Below are 22,688 nucleotides of genomic sequence, written 5' to 3'. Positions count from 1 at the left end.
GATGCACAAGAAAGCCCGCAAACAGTTTGCTGAAGACAAGCAGACTAAGGACATGGATTACTGGAACCATGTCCTGTGGTCTGATGAGACCAAAATAAACTTATTTGGTTCAGATGGTGTCAAGCGTGTGTGGTGGCAACCAGGTGAGCAGTACAATGACAAGTGTGTCTTGCCTACAGTCAAGCATGGTGGTGGGAGTGTCATGGCCTGGGGCTGCATGAGTGCTGCCAGCACTGGGGAGCTACAGTTTATTGAGGGAACTATGAATGCCAACATGTACTGTGACATACTGAAACAGAGCATGACCCCCTCAATTCGGAGACTGGGCCGCAGGGCAGTATTCCAACATGATAACGACCCTAAACGCACCTCCAAGGACCACTGCCTTGCTAAAGAAGCTAATGATAAAGGTGATGGACTGACCAAGCATGTCTCCAGACCTAAACCCTATTGAGCATCTGTGGGGCATCCTCATATGGAAGGTGGAGGAGCGCAAGGTCTCTAACATCCACCAGCTCCGTGTTGTCCTCATGGAGGAGTGGAAGAGGACTCCAGTGGCAATCTGTGAAGCTCTGGTGAAATCCATACTGAAGAGGGTTAAGGCAGTGCTGAAAAATAATGGTGGGCACACAAAATATTTTATAATACACTTTGGGCCCAATTTGGACATTTTCACTTACAAACCACAGTTTATATAGAGTTAAAAGAAGTTGTACTCACTTTTGTTGCTAGCGGTTTAGACATTAATGGCTGTGTGTTGAGTTTTTTTGAGGGGACAGCAAATTTACACTCTTATACAAGCTGTACACCCACTACTTTACATTGTAGCAAAGTGTAATTTCTACAGTGTTGTCACATGAAAAGATATAATAAAATATTTACAAAAATGTGAGGGGTGTACTCACTTTTGTGAGATACTGTATATTCTAACGGAGGGCGCTACCTAGTGGGAATTATGCTGTCCAATATGCAAATGACTACAATTATGTAAAAAAAAATTCTATGGCAATGGCACACTTGAACAGTTACGTTACAAACATTACCAAAATAGATTGCAAGAATGCACAAAAGCAATACAATCAGCAGCATTATAGAAATCAGTCAATATGCGAAACAGTGAGACAATTAAATGTAAAACCGTGGATCCACCATGTGGACCCACTTCCCGGACTTAGGATGTCAGTGAACTGAAAGTACTACGTCCTCAGCTGCAGAACGCAGCACCTTGTCCTTATAAATGTGCCAACCATAATTATAGTCTTGTGGCAATTTTTAAACTCACGGGTGGTGACATAGTTACTATCGTCCCCAGGTGATCCCACACCGCACCCGAATACAATCTCTGGTGTTCATCCTCAGTTAGGTCGAAGACTTCCTCAGGACTGTGTTTGTAAATTATAATGGTCTAGCTATGGGCATACCACATCCCAACTGTAAAAGATTCTATACACAGTGCTAGTTGCAAATTGACTTTTAGGTGCCCATGGACTACACATAAAAAATACACATTCATAGACAACATTTCATTAAAAACACTGTGTTTAACAAACTTTAAAAATAAAATAAAAAAACAACTTAAGCTATAAAGCTCCCTTCTCTTTATGGATACCTGCAAATGTCATATATCAAATACTTGAAACCACTTTGAGCAGCTTGGTCAATATATCAATGTTCAAAGGGATCCTGTGTGCCTCAACGTGTTTCGCAGGACCTGACCCGCTTCCTCAGGAGGGAGGGGAAGAGCAAATCATCTGTAATCATGTAAAAAATTGTGAGAGATAATGCAAAACTGTTCACACACATCATGATTTACTTAATGAGTATCAGTACTTACAGTTCTTTTACATAAAATCCCATATGTATTTGCAGCACACTGCTGTGCAATGCATTCCTAAAAAAAGAAAACACCCTCAGTGTGCCTTTACTGTGCAAACTGTAGAAGGTATTAGCATACCAATGACTTCTTCACCCTTACATTATTTGTGCTATAGATGAACATAGGTTATCAGGTCCTGCGTACTTCAAGTTTCCTGGTCAATGTGGCACTAGGTGACAGGTGGGAAGTTTATTAGAGACTGTGCCCCTCTCTACATCTGAAGCACACAGTGAAGACATCAGGGGTCTGAGGTTCCTAATAACTGCACAAAGTGGGTATATTTCCACCAGCAAATACTGTCATACAGGAGATACGTTGTCATGTACCTAGTCGGACTCTGAAGTGTGAGGTCAGCCTCCCTTGTATCTCCAGCCCAGGCCCCACTAAGAGTAAGACAGAGGGTGCCAAGGGACAGGAGGAACACGAGTGCCTGTAGGTGTAAGTTGTAGCGCTTGTGGCAGAGGTTGTAGCCTCGGAGATTCAGGCAGAACATCAAGTCCGGAACTGTGATGATGCTGGGTAGATCAACTGAGATTAAAGGGGAACTCCACCAGGCTTGCAGTTTCAGGAAATGCGGCTTGTCAGAGTTTCCAGCAGACAGAAGCCAGGAGTGCACTGTATTCAATGGAGCTTGGAAGAGAGGAAGCCAGCTCGGGTGCTTAGAGGAGACGTGGAGCCAGACAGGAAACAGGAGCGAAGTCAAAGGATCAGCCAGAGTCAGCAGCGAGCGGGCAAGCGAAGTACCAGGGCATCAGACAGAAGCAACGTCAGGAATAAGCTAGAGTCAGGAACCAGTAATCAGCAGTATAATCAGAATCCAAGGGTATGTCAGTGGTAAGCCATGTCAGCAACGGATGATTTAAACAGGATACAGGCAGATCACAGGGAAAAAGCTGAAGACCAAAGGTTGAGCAAGGGTCAGAGCGTCCTTTAAATAGGCCGTCTGGCACTAAAGAGAGCTGTGGATGCGCTCCTGCGAGTGCGCACATTCCTTTGCAAATGTGCATTGGCACACCTGCGATCAGCCAAGTTCCGTATGCGCGCATGCTTGCGCCCGATGCGCTACAACAGTTCTCTTACACAAGTCAACATTCTTATGAAAGGAATACATTTAAATTTAGGTATAACTAAAAGCCTAAACTTGTTTTTGAATAGCGTGGAGAGGAACAAGAACACCTGTTGAGCTTTCTGAAATTATAAAGAGGGTCACCTTTTGGCACACAGTATGTAAAATAACAAGCTCAGTAATATAGAGGTAATAGAGAGGTTGGATAAAAAGTTTAGTGCAGCAGAATACTTTTGGTAGTAAAACAGTACATTTTGTATAGAGATGTACACCTCAGGCCAAAAAGAGGGACAAGTGAGGCGGGGCAAGTGAGGCTGCACAAGGGACAGAAGGATTTGGTTTTAAAAGAGAGAAAGTCCCTTCATATGAGGAACAGCTGGGAGCTTTGGTTAAATTAATGAAAATCACAAATTTTGATTAGTCATAGAATAGTAATAGAGGGGATATCTTCCACTGGAGACACTAGTTCTGGTGACAACCAGGGATTCCCTAATGTTGTAGGGTGTTCCTTTCACTTTCTGTTTTGGTTACCGTACTGGAAAGGAAGGGAAATCTCCCCAGTGGGAGTTCAGGGCAGCATGACTCATACAGACAGCTCTCTGGCGTCTCCCCCTCCCCTGAATCTGGATAGTTGGAGAACATTCTGGAAGCTGGAGGGTGGAGGATAGGAGAGCTGTTCTGCATATTTAGGGGTGCTTAGCCAATCCCTAGGAGATGGGACTGGCAAGTTAATCCTTAAATAGGAATGAGTTATGCTGGGTAGGGGGAGTCAGGTGGAAGATGGAGATGCAGTGCTGAGGGGACTGTCGGTGGCCCTCGAGGGACCCCTGCCGGGGAGGGGCTCTACCTTTGGCCCGGGCTCAGGTGTTGGCCTGAGAGGATCCTGACAACAGAAGAAGTTTGGAAGGAGTCTTCCCTGAGAGGCAGCAGGAGCAAGGAGGATAGTGCGAGTACTACAGCACAGTGCAGGGACTTACAAGGGAAGAGACTGCCACTTGTAGCAGGTCTCTCTAGAAGATCAGGTAGACTGGGGAAGAGAGTAAGTCAGGTAGACTGGCGAAGAAGCAGCCAGGTGAGTTGTTGGAAAAGCAGCCAGGTGGGCTAGCATGTCCTGTGGTGGTAGAGCTGGGATAAGTGTCTACAAAGGAGTTGGAGGTACTTCAGCATGCAGTTCACAACACTTTGTGCTATTCTCTAAGGGACTTAAGCTGGATACACACTATACAATGTTCTTTAGATTTTTTCCTTTAGATTTACCAAAACCCTATAATATGAGGTCAAACCTAAACACTTTAAAATTTGTATGCAGTCGGCAGGCCCTTGCACTACATAGTTGAAGGTAAATCTAAAGGAAATCGGACAACAAAAGTTGCATATTATGCATCCAGCTTAAGAGTGCCTAGCTTGTAAAGGGCTGTTGCTGATCTAACAGAGACTGTTAGCTGCCAAAGAGGGATCAATCAGAGCTGTACGGACCAAGGAGGAGGAATCAATTGGAGCTGTACAAGATAAAGGAGAAGAATCAATCGGAGCTGTAAACATGGAGGACGTTGTCCCTGGCTTTGTTACTATCAAGTTGGGTATCCCATAATTCCTATCCCCATCCAAGTTATTACCCCCTAATAAAAACACAAAAGAAAGCTCAAGGTCTGTTCCCTGTGTTCAGATGAAAGCTGAAGTTGTTGTGTGCCTGGCTGTGCAGCAGTGGGGAACCCAGTCACCTGTAACCCCTGTGGGGGTAGTGCTACAAATACAATATGTAGAAAAAGGTGTATATACAATGCTTGCACATACATCCACTGACTCACCAAAAAATTTCCCGGTCGACAGTTGGTTAATAAACAAAGGGGTGGGAACAGTACCTGATTAACCACTATGGTCATTGTCTAAATATGGGCATGGCACCCCACCCATTTGTTTACATTCAGCTGACCGCCGGATATTTCCGGTGGACAGCTGAACGTCTGACCAGTAATGTGTCAGTGGCTGCTAGGAAACTCTTTGGTTGTTGTCTTCCTAACAACCAATATAAAAATGTGCAGCGCTGTAAATAATAAAGTGAAAAGTGCAAATCAACTAATGACAAAAAATTCATCCAAAATGTAGCATAAACATCATTAATTCCAGTGAAGTGCAAAAAATGTGTACACAATCACATTAAAAAAAAAATGTATAAAGAATTCATAAATATTCCACATATAACGTGTGTAACAAAACTCCCAAGAGAAACTTGAAAGAGATTAAGCCCAGAAGTAGCCCTTCAGAGCCAATAGAAAGCGGTATTTCTAACCAACCAATGTACAGCAGTCCATGTATAAGTGAAACATATCACCAGAGAGAAAGATGTGAGGATACTCTGGAAAGCCCTCTAGAAAAAAATCACTCCACCTTGTGTTAGAAAGGGGGGGCTTACCAGATAGGTTTGACCCCCGGTTAGGGTGGTCAAAATAAGCTACAGTGAACAAGATGGGACATCAATAGGGTGTAATAACCAACATCTTAAAAACCAGCCTGAGCGAGAAGCTCCCCTGCGTCTGAGGTTCCGCTTGGCGGACTGGAAAACAAACCATTTAGTTTGCCCGTTTGTCGAACAGGCAAAGTTCAAACCAAATTCTACTTCAGTCTGAATCTCATCTTTAGCACTAAACATTTTTGAGTTTATCCAACGTTATACAACAATGAGATATTCATGATGGAACGTTAATTTACCTATTTACACCTGTGGGACAGACATATACAGCAGATGCTTAATACCATAAAGGTTGCTGTTAGGGAAAATCTCAAACAGATTCCATATCCTAAAAAAAAAAAAATTAATTAAATTCAGCCAGTGAAAAGCAAAATCTAGTGTAACTAATGGGGGTTTCCCAAAACTAATATTGACTTTTTTTGCAGATGTTGACAACTGAGTCGCTTTTTGGCACTCCTAGGCTCTCCAGATATTAGATCTCCCCATGGTTAATCCCATCTCCTTCCACCTTTTACACAGAACAAGGGAATGGGGCAGACTCTCCCTGGAGTCTCTATCCATGTCTAAAACTGTTCCTAAACCCATATTTCCATGTAAAATTAGCAAATGCCTACAATGTGTTTTATTTTTTCAAATTCTATACTATAGAGAAGGGGATCTCAATTAGCATGTTTTGTCTTGTCTTTCTTTATTCCTATGTAAAAGGGCATTTAATGGAGTACTCTTGGTTATAAGATATGCATCCCTGTCGCTATCAATCAAGGGAGGAGGGGGAAGTGATGTCATGCCATATAGTAAGACTGCGTCTCATTACTATAGAAACACTGATGCTGGGCGGCAAATGTCACTTCCTGCAATTATGTGAATGCCCACCTAAATGCTTGCCCACCCGCAGGTCCTTTGGAATAAACAGTGATCACGTGACCTGCATTTGCAAGATGAAAAACAACGTATTGGCAAATTTTATAAAAAAATCTAAAGATGAATTGACGAAACGTATACTGTATATTTATGTATTTAAGTACGTGTATGTGTTTTCTGAGCTTTACAACCACTTTGAGGTATCAGCAACTACCAGTGATGGGGGAGTGGAAGAGTGTTTTAAAATGCCACTGACCACCCATGATTGCTTAATTGTTTTGAGAGGCTTTAAAAAACCACTGACCAACAATGTTATAGGATTGTTTATGATATAGGGGTTTAAAGAGGAAGTAAACCCTGATGGGTTTTACTTCCTCTGTCGTTCCCTGCAAAGTAAAAGCATAATGAACTAGTATGCATCCCATACTAGCCCATTATGTGGCACTTACCTGCAATCGAAGGCCGCTGGCAGGGAACCAACAGCAGGAGAAGGGCTCTAGGACCCAGCATCTCTACCAGCACTTATGGCAGGAGAAGGGCTTTAGGACCCAGTATCTCTACCAGCAGGTCACATGGGCCTATATAAGGAAGTCTGCTAGTGTCTGTAATTGCTGGTTTGTCTTCAGCTCCCCCTGTGTTCCTGTGCCCTGTATTATCTGCTGATCTGATCTCCTGTGTACAGGCCCAGCTTGTTTTGATCTGCTCTTCCTGATCCTCTTGCTTGACCCTTTGGCTTGCACCTGACTTCATCCTGCCTGCTCCCAGCATCTGACCCCGGCCTGGCTATTGGACTCTGCTTATCCTGCTCCCTGTATTAAGACGCAGCTGACCTTAGGTCATTCTGATCCTGGACTGTCTCTCTGTGAATTACCCCTGGCCTGGCTCCCGGCTCCGCTATTCATTACCCCACTGGTCTCTGTGTCCAGGACCTTCCAAGCACGCCTGTCTCCAGCAACCCGGCACCCGTGCTTCTGTGAGCACCACACCTGCTGTTCCACCCTCAGTGGTGTTCTGCGCTCGGCCGCAAAGGGAGCCCTCCCAGCATCTTGGCCTCCTACCAAGTTACTTGATACCCGCATTTTCCCCGCTGGTGGAAGCATCCATCTTCTGCCCTCTTCCTTCTGTGGGGCACGGACTCCAGCTCTATAACTGGCCGGAGCCGTGTGATGCCACTCCCGCGCCTGCGTGCGAAAGCCGTCAGTCACAGCACATACGAGTCAAGAAACGGCACAGAGGTCCGTTTTTTTACAGCGCATGCGCCGATGACATCACCGGCTCACTGCAAGGTAAATATCTCCTAAATGGCGCACATTTAGGAGATATTTCCACTACCTATAGCTAAGCCTTATTTAGGCTTACCTATAGGTAAAAGTGAATGGAGGGGGTTTACAATCACTTTAAAGTGCTGCTGACCATAAATGATAGCACTGGGGAGGGTTTAAAATGACCCCTGACCAGCAGTGTTTGTGGGATTGTCTTAAAGCGGAGTTCCACCCACTTTTGAGAGGTGGTCTTAAATGAAAGACCACTTCTCCACCCCTCATTTTTGGATTTAAAAAAAAAAAATGTTTCCTTTAGTACCTTTTTTGGAAGTACAAGTGTACTTCCCATTCAGCCGGGCCGCGGCCCAGGACATCATATCCTCTTCTTTGGCGAGCACCCTCGTTGTCTTCTGGGACCTGTGTGTGTCCCAGAAGACAAGCTGGCCATTCACAAAGCGCCGCTGGACTCCCGCATGCGCAGTCGGAAAATGGCAGTGAAGCCGCAAGGCTCCACTGCCGATTTCCCTTAGTTGAAATGGCGGTGCCTGCACGGGATCTGATAGACGGATCGGCCTTGGGGGGTTGTTTTTTTTTGTTTGGGGGGGTTAAGTGTTTTGGGTTTATTCATTCATACATTGCAATTTCAACTTCTTCAGCTTTTATTTCACTACTAACAGAAGACTTGCATGAGGCTTCAGTAGGCAACTTTTAAAGGCTAAGCCCACCTTAATTGATATTTTAACCACCTCAATGTATGTATGTTTTTTCCTTTCCATAAAAGTGTGGCAAAAAATTAGACCTTGGGGTTGGGGGTTTTATTATTGTCCTGTGTTTTTTTATGTGTTTCACTATAAAGTAACCGTTTTTTTTTACGAAAGTTTGTCCTTTTTTGCATTTACACAGTAAAAAAAAAACAATGGTTATTAAATACCCCCAAAAGAAAGTTCTATCTGTATCAAAAATAATTAAAAAAATCAGTTGGGTACAATGTTGATAGACCAAGTAATTATCACAACACTGAAAACGGAAAGGTGGTCTGGACAGGAAAGGTTGAAATGCAACATGCTGACCTGAAGTGGTTTAAGAAAAAAGTCCTAATTTTTAGGAATACAAGAAAAATAAAAATAAAAAAAGGGTGTATAACCAAAATTTAGCAATCAAAGCTCCTAATAAAGAGTTTTTGGTTAAGTAAAGAACACAAATACATTGTGCAGAGCTATAGAGTTTAACCACTTAAGGACCAGCCTCGTTTTGGATTTTAGATGTTTTAAACAGGTTTGTTTGCTAGAAAATTACTTAGAACCCCCAAACATTATATATTGTTTTTTTTCTAACACCCTAGAGAATAAAATGGCAGTCAAGGCAATACTTTTTTTTGCACCGTATTTGCGCAGCGGTTTTATAAGCACACTTTTTTTGGAAAAAATTCACTTTTTTGAATAAAAAAATAAGACAACAGTAAAGCTAGCGCAATTTTTTTTATATTGTGAAATATAATGTTATGCCAAGTAAATTGATACCCAACATGTCATGCTTCAAAATTGCGCCCGCTCGTGGAATGGCATCAAACTTTTACCCTCAAAAATCTCCATAGGCGACGTTTAAAAAATTCTACAGATTGCATGTTTTGCGTTACAGAGAAGGTCTAGGGCTAGAATTATTGCTGTCGCTCTACCGGTTGCGGCGATACCTCACATGTGTGGTTTGACCACCATTTTCATATGCGGGCGCTACTCACATATGCGTTCGCTTCTGCGCGTGAGCTTGTTGGGACTGGGGGTTTAAAAAAAAAAAAAAATTATTATTTATTTTACATGATTTTATTTATTTTTACACAGTTTAAAAAAATTTGTGTCACTTTTATTCCTATTACAAGATATGTAAACATCCCTTCTCTTAAATATGAGATCTGGGGTCAAAAAGACCTCAGATCTCATATTTACACTAAAATGCAATAAAAAAAAATTAAAAAAAAAGTCATTTAAAAAAATGACATTGAATAAAATGTACCTTTAAGACTTATGGGCAGAAGTGACGTTTTGATGTCGCTTCCGCCCAGCAGTGTGATGGAGACGAGTGGGTGCCATCTTAGCCTCACTCGTCTCCAGGCACAGCTGGAGAAGGACGCGATCGCCTCCGCCGCTACCGACGGATCCGGTAAGCAGCGGAGGGCACCATATCGCGGCCACCGATAAAAGTGATCTCGTGACGAATCTGCCGCAGAGACCACTTTTATCTCAAAGCCGACCGCCGCACGAAAACGGGGTTACTGGGGTTATGGCAGCTAGCTGCTGCCATAACAACGATATCCGCCACCAAAATTTGGACGTACATCGGCGTGCAGCGGTCGGCAAGTGGTTAAAAATGAGATGGAGGAAACAAACTTTTAGTTTTCTCCAAAGCTTAATAAGATTTGCACTAGGTCCTGGTGCCCAGGGGGTTTGTAGGGCTTTGGGTGGGATGAGGCCTCTATTCCTAGGTCCACATCCTATCTGGTAGCCAGACCTCATTATTAGTCTCTGCTGTTGGAGACTGCTGCTGCGTAAAAAAGCTGAGTGCTGACAGAACACTAAAAAAAAGGTATATGTGCTGCTTAATTGTTTTGGGGGCACCTTGGTAGTTAGGAACTTACCAAAGTTTAGTACGTAGCTCAGACGGGCAGTTGTTTTGTTTGTTTTATGCTACAGAATTGGTCTAAAAAATCCTCCTGCACTGAAACGGTATTAGTTTGCCATTGCGTTAATCTGGGCCCTATAGCTCTTTAGTATTTAGGTTCTTTACTTTTTTTTTTTAACAAAGGCTTACCTCTTGTACCTATTTCTGGAATCCTCCATTGGACCTTGATAGGAGAAGAATTGCACCAAACTTCACAGATCACATTATCTCTGTAGCTCCATGAGTGACTTGATAGTGAGATCAGGTTTACACAAGTCCAATTCCCATCATGGTCTTCCATACAGATGATTTTACCTTTGTGACATACTCCGGAGACATTCCAGGTCCATTGAGTGATGTTACAACTCACATTTACTGCACATGCCAGCTGCATGATGTTGGAAGGAGGAAGCAGTAAAGGAGCCAGTAGCACAACGGGGCTGTTGGATCTGGGATTATCTAAAGGCATGTATGGGAGAAGGGTTAACAAAGTCAGTTATTCCAGTCAAATCTTGTACACCTATTACAATGGGTATTTCTACGACAAATGGAAAACTATTTGTTTAAGAAACCCTCTCTATTTTAGTGTAGGTTGATATTCATCCCCCACAATCACTCTATAAAAAAGAACAGGCCAATTTCCCTCTGTTGCCAGTAAATCCTGGCAGATTAAAGCCTGATCATAAAAAATACAATCATTTCATATTCACACTTAAAAACAAAATTTCACCTGTATGAGAATGATGTATATATATAGTTCTTTTACCCTCTAATAAAATGTTATTCTGTTCTTATACCCCTGCCAGACATCAATGCCAGGTCCCAACCATTTACTTGTCTCTAATGCAATAAAAGCAAATAAAAAATAGTTAAAACTGTGATTGGATTGTGAAGGAGTCTCAGCTTGTAAAGATGTATTCTCTATGTTCTCTTCTCTAATTAACATTCTCTATTTCTGAGATTCTGCTTTACAGGGCATCAAAGGAAGCTAGTATAACAATAGATTTTGATATTTCTGTAATGTAAGGTGCAATTCCACCTTACAAAAAATTTAAAGATGAATTTCCAGCATGCTATTTTAGTATATGTTGTGTGGCCCTTAGACCTCAGCAGTCTGTTGTGAGAACATTTATTAGGGTAATTGTACTGATATTTACTAGCCTCATGCATACCTTCCAACTTTTTGAGATGTTAACGAGAAACACCTATTAGCAAAAATATGTAGGCATAGGACACCCCCTGTCACGCCCCAATAAAGGAGAATTAAATAAAAAAAAATGATTAGTTAAACCCACAAATGCTTTTTTTTACCACTACTATTCCTTTATACTGGCTTATGGAATTTACAAATGCAGCAATTTAGAAATTGGATAAAAGGTTTAGCACTGGGAAACACTTTTTGAAAGATAAATAGTGCATTTTTTATAGTATTACATAGATCAGACAAAAATGAGGGACAAATAAGGAGTAAAGAGGGACAGAGGGACTTTGTTCCAAATCAGGGACAGTTGAGAGCTATGCTCATGTAACATGTTCCCAGTTTCATATTGTCTTCTGCAGCATATCCCCAGCCCAAAATGTATCCTGTCCACACTCTCTGACCCTCCTTTCCTCTATTAGCATAGTTTCCAACTGTCCCCGATTTTAAGGGACTGTCCTTGATTTGGAACAATGTCCCTCTGGCCCTCATTCCTCCTCATTTGTCCCTCATTTTGGTCTAATCTATATAGTTGTATATAAAATACACTATTTATCTTTCAAAAAGTGTTTCACTATGCTAAACCTTTCACCTAATTTCACAATTGCTGCATTTATAAATTTCAGAAGCCAATATAAAAGAATAATAGTGGTAAAAACAAAGCAAAAACAAAAACAAAAAAACACTTGTGGGTTTAACTAATCTTTTTTTTGTATAATTCTCCTTCCTTCCTTCCTTTCCTCCTTCTTTCCTTTCCCTCCCTTCCCCTCCACCCCTCTCCTTGTTTTTGCCCCCTTTTTCCCCCTCCTCCCTTCCCCCTCCCATTTGTTCCACCCTCTTTTCTCCCCCCTTTCTTCCTCTCCCCCTTTCCTACTTTTCCTTCCTTTTTTTCCTCTTTAACTCCCCCCCCTTTCCTACCCCTTTATTCATCTGTGCTGCCTTTTCCTCCCTTTTTCATCCCCCCCCCTTCTCTCCTCTTTCCCCTCTTCCCTAATCCTCCCCTCCCCCCTTCCCCCTCACTTGTTGCCCTGCTTCCATCCATTTCCTTTTTTACCTTTCCTCTTCCGCTGCCCTCCCCTTCCTTCCCTTTTTCCTTTCCTCCCCTATAATATTCCCTCCCCCCCTTGCCTCCCTTCCTCTCCCATCCCCCCTCTTTTTCCCTCCCTCCTCTCCTTCCCCTTTCTTTCTCATCCCTACTGACTCTGGAGAGACTATGTATGATATGCCCTTCTGTTATCATTATTCCCTCTTATTTAGAACTATTTCCGCATAATCCCCCTTGTCTGCCGTGGGGGGAACCTATTTCGAGCCGCATTGTTCCACACTTGGACATTGACCTGTTGGGTGAGAAACTCATTTCCTATATTCTTTTGCTGAACCATAATTGTATAGGTTTCTCAAGTGTAACTTTCTTGATCTGTGCTTTATTCAATTATTTGTCTTATAGATTATTCCTCCTGAGGAAGCGATGTATGTACAGCGAAACTAGTACAGGGAAGGTCAATCTTTGAGACACACCTCATCAACAGATATCTCTTGGGGGGACCCTGAGTATTTGTTTATTGATTATTTCAAGCTTGCTTTTAAAATGAATTTTGTATGTAATTTTTTATGTAATAATTATTTTTTTTATATATCAACTACATTTGTGTTTATCAGTATCGAGATAGTCCACCATAACCATTTGGGTGGAAACAATTTGTATGGTCACCTTCAGCAATTGCCCTACTTCCCCACGCTCCCCTGTTTCTCTATATTAATTTGGATGATGGTACTTTGTTATGTCTACTTAAACCTTATTATGTGAGGCTATACTCAAAATTAAACCATGTACAGTATATTGCCAGGTAGTGCCATGTGGCTGTTCCCGTCCAGGGAATAGTTTTATTCCGCTTGCTCTGGATTAAGCCCGAAATGGAAAGGGCAAGCATACTCAGCACTCTTGATGAGTGCCTCTCACAGGTCCCTCTAGTACCCCCACAGTACTGGAAGACTACCACTGTCGGGGTGGGGGATCAGAGGAAAATAAACAGCAGCCAGTAGTCCTAGGTACACTTCACATTAATACTAAGTACTGTCCCTTGTGCGGATTTAAAAAAAATATATACACAATGGGAGTTATTTACGAAAGGCAAATCCACTTTGCACTACAAGTGCACTTGGAGGTGGTCGCTGTAGATCTGAGGGGAAAATCTGAAATGAGGGGAAGCTCTGCTGATTTTATTATTCAATTATGTGCAAGCTAAAATGCTGTTTTTTTATTTTCCTTGCATGTCCCCCTCAGCTCTACAGCGACTGCACTTGAAAGTGCACTTGTAGTGCAAAGTGGATTTGCCTTTCGTAAATAACCCCCTATATTACCAAAAGTATTGGGACGCCTGCCTTTACATGCACATGAACTTTAATGGCATTCCAGTCTTAGTCCGTAGGGTTCATTATTGTGTTGGCCCACTCTTTGTAGCTATAACAGCTTCAACTCTTCTAGGAAGGCTGTCCACAAGGTTTAGGAGTGTGTCTATGGGAATGTTTGACCATTCTTCCAGAAGCACATTTGTGAGGTCAGGCACTGATGTGGACGAGAAGTCCTGGCTCACAGTCTCCGCTCTAATTCATCCCAAAAGGTGTTCTATCGGATTGAGGTCAGGCCAGTCAAGTTCCTCCACCCCAAACTCGATCATCCATGTCATTATGGACCTTGCTTTGTGCACTGGTCCAAATTATTTGGTGGAGGGGGGATTATAGTGTGGGGTTGTTTTACAGGGATTGGACTTGGCCCCTTAGTTCCAGTGAAGGGAACTTTTAAGGCGCCTGAACTCGCAAATACGCTTCTGGAAGAATGGTTAAACATTCCCATAGACACACTCCTAAACCTTGTGGACAGCCTTCCCAGAAGAGTTGAAGCTATTATAGCTGCAAAGGGTGGGCCATATTAATATTGAACCCTACAGACTAAGACTGGGATGCCATTAAAGTTCATATGTGTGCAAAGGCAGGCATCCCAATACTTTTGATAAAGTGTATATTTGACTTAACCTTCTTGTCTTCGTACAATGGAAGAAAGCAAGTGTTAGCCTTTTTTCCCCCTACGGGATATCTAAAATTATTTTTAATGGCTTTTCACTGACATCCCACTTATTGCCAAAACCTTTATCAATATGTAGAGCTATCCCTGTAGGAGCCGTTTGGTAATTTGGGTTCTTTTTTCTGCACCTCGATTCCAAGAACAACCTCAAGCCCCTCTGACACACCTGGTTGAATTAAAATCACTGCAAGCACAAAAAAAAAAAAATGAGCATAGATAACTTTATCTTGGTTGTGAGCCGATACTAGGAATAAGACCCAAGACTGTTTAGTGGTAAAGCCACTCAATATATTGGTACAGTTTAGGATAAATGATGGTATAAGCATAAACAAGCACACAAAGGATGGATTCTGATAGTCTGATAAACATTGTGATCTCTAGGCCAAAATTACTTAGATTAGAGTTCTGTACCACTAGAGTGGAATCAACTCATAAATCAACAACCTCAGCAATAAACAGTGCATATAAGTTTTAACTGCAAAGTGAATAATAATAACAGGGCTCAAAATTTAAAGTCCTGAGCTACTAGCCAGGCCTTAAAAGTTACTTGACACCAGTTGCCCTGCCCAACCCCTACCCTGCTTCGCCCCTAATTCTGCCCCTAAACAGAGCCCTAAACACGCTCTTGTAAATTATCTCATGAAATGACACTGTTAAATGTTTTATGCAGAATGAAGTTACAAAAATGAATATTTACAACAACAATGTTAACATAAAGCATCAGACTTCAAAGTTCCCTTTAGATCACAGTCCACAAAGTTGTCCCTTTCATCAGAGTCTGTAGCATTCCCCCAAACATTATGGTCTGCAGCGTATCCCTTTACATCAGAGTCTGCTCTCTGCAGTATTGCCCTTTGCATCAATGTTCCCTTTTGTATCAGGGTCTGTAGAGTTCCCTTTATGCCTGAATCCTTTTCAGTCCTTGTGTGTGGATTGTGCCAACTGGCTCTACAACGGGCACATCTACCTGGCACCAGAGGGGCAGGAGACTGTCCAGAGCAGGACCGAAGATCCACTTTAAAGGAGATTGTACAGTGTATGGCCATCTTACAAGAGATTGTACAATCTGATTGGACAGCATACGGCCATCTGCAATCAGATTGGACAGTGTTTGGCCTGTCAGCATGCAGCCTGGTATTGGTCTGCAGATGTGGAATTACAAGTCCCAGCACTCTACAGGCAGGTAGGGGGTAGAAGCACAGCTCCTGCAGACACTCTGATTGAACATTACTGGTGAACTACAATTCCCAGCATGCCTTGGCACTGCTCCACACGCAGGGCCCTCTGGGACTTATAGTCCTCCCTCTCCCCGGCCGGTCATACAACTCTGGTAGTGAGGACAGCTGTACAACCTTCGCCCGGTCTCCACTCCCTGAATCCCCTGTACTCGCCCTCCTCCGGGCGCACACCATACAGGGCTCTGAGGCGGCAGCTGGCGCTTATGTGATACCTCCACACTCGGGCCGCTGAGTTCTCATGTTCCGGTGTTCCTGGGCCAGCCCGGCTGCCCCTGCTGTAGCCCATAGTTCATAAAAGGCGCTGCAGCAGTAACATCACCAACCATACGCCCGACTACTTGCCCCCTGTCTGAGCCCGGGCTGGCCTCGGAACTGTGCCCGCGCAGTTCCAAAGCCTGCTCGCGGCCATATTTTTTACAGGCAGCAGCCATCCGTAACGGACCATTGGCAGCCTTGCTCCACGCTCACCCTCAACTTATTTCCACTCGCCAAATGTGAGCAGGCAAATGGAAATTTTGAGTGCTGATAATACTATAACTAGTTTAGAGTGTACTCTAGAGGTGGATATACTATAGCCCAGGTCTACTGCAGAGCTACTCCTACAGGCAATACCAGGAGTCCTTGTAGGGTGGCTTATCTGAATAGACAGTCCTACATCCTACTCTTCAGCCGGCTAACGTTGAGGCTCATATTGATATTAGTGCACATATGCGTAGTCCCCATGGGAATCTCCATGCAGTATTATAAGCTGTTGGGTGATTGTCTAATCTTCTTCAGCTTAGTTTCTGATAGAAGCAGCAGGTTGTGACCACACAAACCTCTTACCAATTCAGCTATACAGCTACAAAAAAACAACCGTTTGGGTGTCCTCTCTTTTGACTCATGAACTCCTCAGTTCACCCGACTGTATTGCTCTAGGTTCAGTACAGTGCAAAACTTCCTCCAGTAGCATCTCAGTCCCAGTCTCAGCGCTCCCCAATCCTCACTCCTTCTCTTGTCTCCCAGCTGTGTGAGATCATCTCCTTTGATCCAACTACCAGCAAGTCCAGATGGCAATGTTCTCACTCCGAACTCCCACAGCAAAAAGACTGCGCTGTTCAAACTGCGCCCTGGGAAGCAACCACTCCTTTCTCATCTCCTGGGAACTGCAGTCCATTGGTTAATAGAGGTCCACTCCCTTCCTGGACTTCAACTCCCACATTCCATTGTGGCCAACCTCAAAGTTTATGGGGTGTCCTTAAACTCGCCTGCTCCCCTTGCTGATGGGGGGGGGGGGGGGGGTGGAAGTGTACTAAAATTCAGCTTGTCTGTTTAGTTACAAGTGTAGCTGCAGACAGTGTTATGACTTGCTCACTGCAGTCAAATACCTGGTGTGGCAGAGCAAGGCTCTGTCCCTATGAAATTGGAGGTAAAAGTTACATAGTTAGTCAGGTTGAAAAAAGACACAAGTCCATCCAGTTCAACCCCCCAAAAAAAAAAAAAAATCGTACAATCCAATATACCCAATACCACACCCACAGTTGATCCAGAGGAAGGCAAAAAACCCCAGCAGAGCACACTCCAATTTGCTACAGCAGGGGAAAAAATTCCTTCCTGATCCCCCGAGAGGCAATCGGATGTTTCCTGGATCAACTTTACCTATAGATGTTAGTACCCAGTTATATTATGTACATTTAGGAAAGTATCCAGGCCTTTCTTAAAGCAATCGGCTGAGCTGGCCAGGACCACCTCTGGAGGGAGTCTATTCCACATTTTCACAGCTCTTACTGTGAAGAAACCTTTCCGTATTTGGAGATGAAATCTCTTTTCCTCCAGTCATAAAGAGTGCCCCCTTGTCCTCTGTGTTGACCGTAAAGTGAATAACTCAACACCAAGTTCACTATGTGGACCCCTTATATATTTGAACATGTTGATCATATCCCCCCTTATTCTCCTCTTCTCAAGAGTGAATAAATTCAGTTCCTCTAATCTTTCCTCATAGCTGAGCTCCCCCATGCCTCTTATCAGTTTGGTTGCCCTTCTCTGCACTTTCTCCAGTTCCCCGATATCCTTTTTGAGAACTGGTGCCCAAAACTGAACTGCATATTCCAGATGAGATCTTACTAATGATTTGAACAGGGGCAAAATGATATCTCTCTCTCTGGAGTCCATACCTCTCTTAATACAAGAAAGGACTTTGCTTGCTTTAGAAACCGCAGCTTGGCATTGCATGCTATTATTGAGCTTATGATCTACCAAAACCCCCAGATCCTTCTCCACTACGGATTCCCCCACTTGTACTCCCCCTAGCATGTATGATGCATGCATGTTCTTAGCCCCCAAGTGCATAACTTTACATTTCTCAACATTAAACCTCATCTGCCACATAGACGCCCAATTAGACAGAGCATTGAGGTCGGCTTGTAAATTGGAGACATCCTGTAAGGAGGTTATTCCACTGCATAGCTTGGTGTCATCTGCAAAGACAGAAATGTTACTTTTGATCCCAGACCCAATATCATTTATAAAGATATTAAAGAGTAAGGGTCCCAGCACTGAACCTTGGGGTACACCACTGATAACCTTAGACCATTCAGAGTAAGAATCATTAACCACTACTCTCTGAATTCTGTCTTTTAGCCAGTTTTCTATCCATTTACAAACTGATATTTCCAAGCCTGTAGACTTTAACTTACACATGAGCCGTGTGTGCAGAACTGTATCGAACGCTTTTGCAAAATCCAAGTATACCACGTCCACAGCCATCCCTCTGTCCAAGGTTTTACTTACCTCTTCATAAAAAGAAATCAGGTTTGTCTGACAACTTCTGTCTTTCATGAACCCATGCTGTCTGTTGCTTAAAATGTTTTTTTCCAGCAAGAACTCGTCTATTTGGTCTTTTATTAAACGCTCCAGTATCTTCCCGACTATAGAAGTTAAACTAACAGGTCTATAGTTACTTGGTAAAGACTTTGATCCCTTTTTAAATATAGGTACCACGTTCGCCCTGCGCCAATCCAGTGGTACTATTCCCGTCATTAATGAGTCCCTAAAAATTAGATACAATGGCTTTGAAATTACAGAGCTCAATTCTTTTAGGATCCGTGGGTGGATGCCATCAGGTCCAGGTGCTTTATCCACCTTTATTCTGTCTAAATATTTCTGGACCATATCCCTTTTGAGCCATTGTGGATCATTGGGGGCTGTGTCAATACCACCCCCATTATGGACATGAGCTCCCCCATGCTCTTTTGTATACACAGAGCTGAAGAAAGTATTTAATAAATTAGCCTTCTCCTTGTCCCCAGTCACCCACTCTAGATTATTTTGTAAAGGGCCTACATGCTCAGACCTGACCTTTTTACTATTAATATATTTGAAGAATTTTTTGGGGTTTGTCCTACTATTTTTTGCGATCTGTCGTTCATTTTGCATTTTTGCACCCTTGATTTCCTTTTTACATATTCTGTTAAATTCTTTGTAGCATTTAAACGACACTGGTGTTCCTTCATTTTTATATTTTGTAAAAGCTCTTTTCTTATTGTTTATAGCTTTTCTAACTTTGACCGTGAGCCACATAGGTTTTATTTTTAGCCTTTTAAACTTATTGCCTATGGGAATATACTTAGCAGTGAGGTCCCAAACAGTCTTTTTGAAGAATTCCCATTTCTGTTCTGTGTTTATCACTGCCAGTATTCCCTCCCAGTCTAAGTCCTCGAGAGCAGCCCTCATCCTTGGAAAATTTGCTCTCTTGAAGTTAAGTGTTTTTATCTTTCCCTTATGTATTTCTTGTTTACAGCTAACAACAAATGAAATCATGTTATGATCACTGCTACCCAGGTGCTCCTTTATCTGAACATTAGTAGTAAGCTCTGCATGGTTTGAGATTACCAGGTCCAACAGAGCTTCATTCCTAGTTGGGGCCTCAATAAACTGGACCATAAAATTGTCCTGTAATAGGTTTATAAATTTTTGCCCTTTAACTGTCCCAGCAGTGCCATTACTCCAGTCAATTTCTGGGTAGTTAAAATCCCCCATTATTATCACCGTCCCAGCCCTTGCAGCCCTTTCCATCTGTGCAAGGAGCTGAGTCTCCACCTCCTCGTTAACATTGGGTGGTCTATAACAAACTCCAATGATTAACTTTGAACTACTCACATCTATATGCAGTTCCACCCATAATGCTTCAGACTCATCACACTCTCCATCAATCAGGTCCTCTTTCACACTTGCTTTGAGATCACTTCTCACATAGAGACAGACCCCGCCACCTTTCCTTTTTACCCTGTCTCTCCGAAAGAGTGCATAGCCAGGAATATTAATAGCCCAGTCATGTGAGGATTGAAGCCAAGTTTCAGCAATACCGATTACATCATAGTTCACCTCATGCACCAGAGCTTCCAACTCACCTATTTTACTTTGCAGACTTCTGGCATTGGTGAACAAACACTTTAATGCATTATTACATTTTGGTCTGGTGTTTTTCATATAATTTTTAGTAGTACAAATGGCACTACAGTTTCCAATGGCTGTTTGCAACATGGGAAATTTCTTGACACCTGCCATAACCCTCCCCCCATCTGTCCCCATTCCACCCTCCATTAATGTCTGACCCCTAACTGACCTGTCTTCGTGATGTAATTCTATTTCACCCTCCCCCCTCAATCCTAGTTTAAATACTCCTCCAGCCTTCCTATAAACCTCTCCCCCAGCACAGCAGACCCCCTTCCATTCAAGTGCAAACCGTCTTTAGCATATAGGTTCCACCCCAATGAAAAGTCAGCCCAGTGCTCTAGAAACCCAAATCCCTCCTCCCTACACCAGGTCTTGAGCCATGCATTCAGCTCTCTAATCACCCCCTGCCTTTCCTGTGTTGCGCATGGCACAGGCAATATTTCAGAGAATATCACCTTGGAGGTCCTTCCCTTCAACTTGCAGCCTAGTTCTTTAAATTGATTTTTAAGGAGCCTCCACCTTCCGTGTATTCTGTCATTGGTTCCAACGTGGACCAAAACAGCTGGGTCATGCCCAGCCCCTCCCAGTAATTTATCCACCCGGTCTACCACATGCCGAACCCTAGCACCAGGGAGACAGCAAACCATTCGGTTGAGGCGATCCTGGTGACAAATTATTCTATCAGTCCTTCTGATTATAGAATCCCCTATAACCACCAACTGTCTAGGCCTATCTGCACTCCCCTCACCACCTCTACTAGATGGGCTGCTCTCCCGGCTGTTAGGGGTAGCAGTGACATCTAGGGCTGCCACCTCTGTGTTTGCCACCACCACATCTTCACCCAACTTTACAAATTTGTTTTGATGCACAAACACAGGACTCGCCTTCCTATTCTGCGAGCCCCTTCCACTCCCTCTAACTACATTAACCCATCTTCCTATCTGATAATCCTGACTTGCCCCTCCACCCTCCACATCAACCCTACTGACCACCTGCTCAGCGAGCAGAGGACCCCCTTCAAGGTTGTCCTTTCTGCCCAGTGTTGCAACTTGCTCCTCCAGATCTCTAATGCGAGCTTCCAGAAGGGCAACCTGCTCACATCTGTCACAGCGGTATCCATCCTGGAGCTGTTGCACCAATTTTGCATACATGTGGTACACTGTGCACTGAGCAAAACCTTCAACCCTGCTAGCACTCATTTCCCAGTTACAATACAATTACTTAAGGGAAGTTTAAGATGTTACTTACTGATTAGAAGACTTCTGTTTCAACTCCTGGTTTTTAACTCTCCACTTAAGTTCAAAATTCCACTTGTGTTCACAAAATCCACATGCAAGCCACCATCAGCTGGGAGCAAAAGAGACACAGAGTTTGCATATCTGCGGACTGCAAGACTACAGAGTGTAGAGTTTAAATGGAGAAAACTGCTTTGTCAGTTTTGTCCAGGTTTTGCTAGTTCCGGATGGGATTCTGTAGTTTGGAGATCCCTGAGAGTCATGGGTGGGATGGGATCTCCAACCCTGTGTCCAGGTCTTGAGGATAGCAAGCAGGTTGTGTGCCCAGCTGCACACAGCCCATATAACGAGGGGCTGGTGTGAGCAGAAGGTGGAAGGAAGGTGGAGTTGGAGCAGTGGCTCCTAGTGAGTGTCTCTGTGTGAAGACAGAAGCTGTGTGCATTGAGGGGTTTGAAGCCTGTGTGTGTTTAACCACTTCAGCCCCGGACCATTTGGCTGGCCAAAGACCAGAGGACTTTTTACAATTTGGCACTGCGCTGCTTTAACTGGTAATTGCGCAGGCATGCAATGTTGTACCCAAACAAAATTTGCGTCCTTTTTTTCCCACAAATAGAGCTTTCTTTTGATGGTATTTGATTGCCTCTGCGATTTTTATTTTTTGCGATATAAACGGAAAAAGACCGAAAATTTTGAAAAAAAATTATATTTTCTACTTTTTGTTATAAGAAAAATCCAATAAATTCAATTTTAGTCATACATTTCGGCCAAAATGTATTCAGCCACATGTCTTTGGTAAAAAAAATGTCAATAAGCGTATATTTATTGGTTTGCGCAAAAGTTATAGCGTCTACAAACTAGGGTACATTTTCTGGAATTTACGCAGCTTTTAGTTTATGACTGCCTATCTCATTTCTTGAGGTGCTAAAATGTCAGGGCAGTACAAAACCCCCCAAATGACCCCATTTTGGAAAGTAGACACCCTAAAGAAATTGCTAAGGGGCATAATGAGCCCATTGAATATTTTATTTTTTTGTCCCAAGTGATTGAATAATGACAAGAAAATTTTTTTTTTTTTTTTACAAAAAGTTGTCACTAAATGATATATTGCTCACACATGCCATGGTTATATGTGGAATTACACCCCAAAATACATTTTGCTGCTTCTCCTGAGTATGGGGATACCACATGTGTGGGACTTTTTGGGAGCCTTGCCGTGTACGGGGCCCCCGAAAACCAAGCACAGCCTTCAAGATTTCTAAGGGCGTAAATTTTTGATTTCACTCCTCACTACCTATCTCAGTTTTGAAGGCC

The 22,688-nt window shown here is 43.0% G+C and overlaps 1 protein-coding gene across 1 annotated transcript in view; it reads right to left on the bottom strand.

The window, feature by feature from the left end:
* Positions 1–894: 894 nt before the first annotated feature.
* Positions 895–22,688, bottom strand: part of LOC141117454 (uncharacterized) — a 54,241-nt gene continuing 32,447 nt past the window's right edge. The window contains exons 3-5 of the mRNA XM_073610325.1: positions 10,341–10,649; positions 5,652–5,740; positions 895–1,751 (exon numbers count right to left, since the gene is read on the bottom strand). Coding sequence (XP_073466426.1) covers positions 5,652–5,740; positions 10,341–10,649 — 398 coding nt within the window. The 3' untranslated portion in view covers positions 895–1,751. The remainder of the gene's footprint in view (positions 1,752–5,651; positions 5,741–10,340; positions 10,650–22,688) is intronic.

This window comes from Aquarana catesbeiana, linkage group LG13 (genome assembly GCF_042186555.1).
Source record: "Aquarana catesbeiana isolate 2022-GZ linkage group LG13, ASM4218655v1, whole genome shotgun sequence".
NCBI lineage: Eukaryota > Metazoa > Chordata > Amphibia > Anura > Ranidae > Aquarana > Aquarana catesbeiana.
Note: the sequence above shows the minus strand (reverse complement) of the source record. Positions and strands in the feature narration are given on the sequence as shown.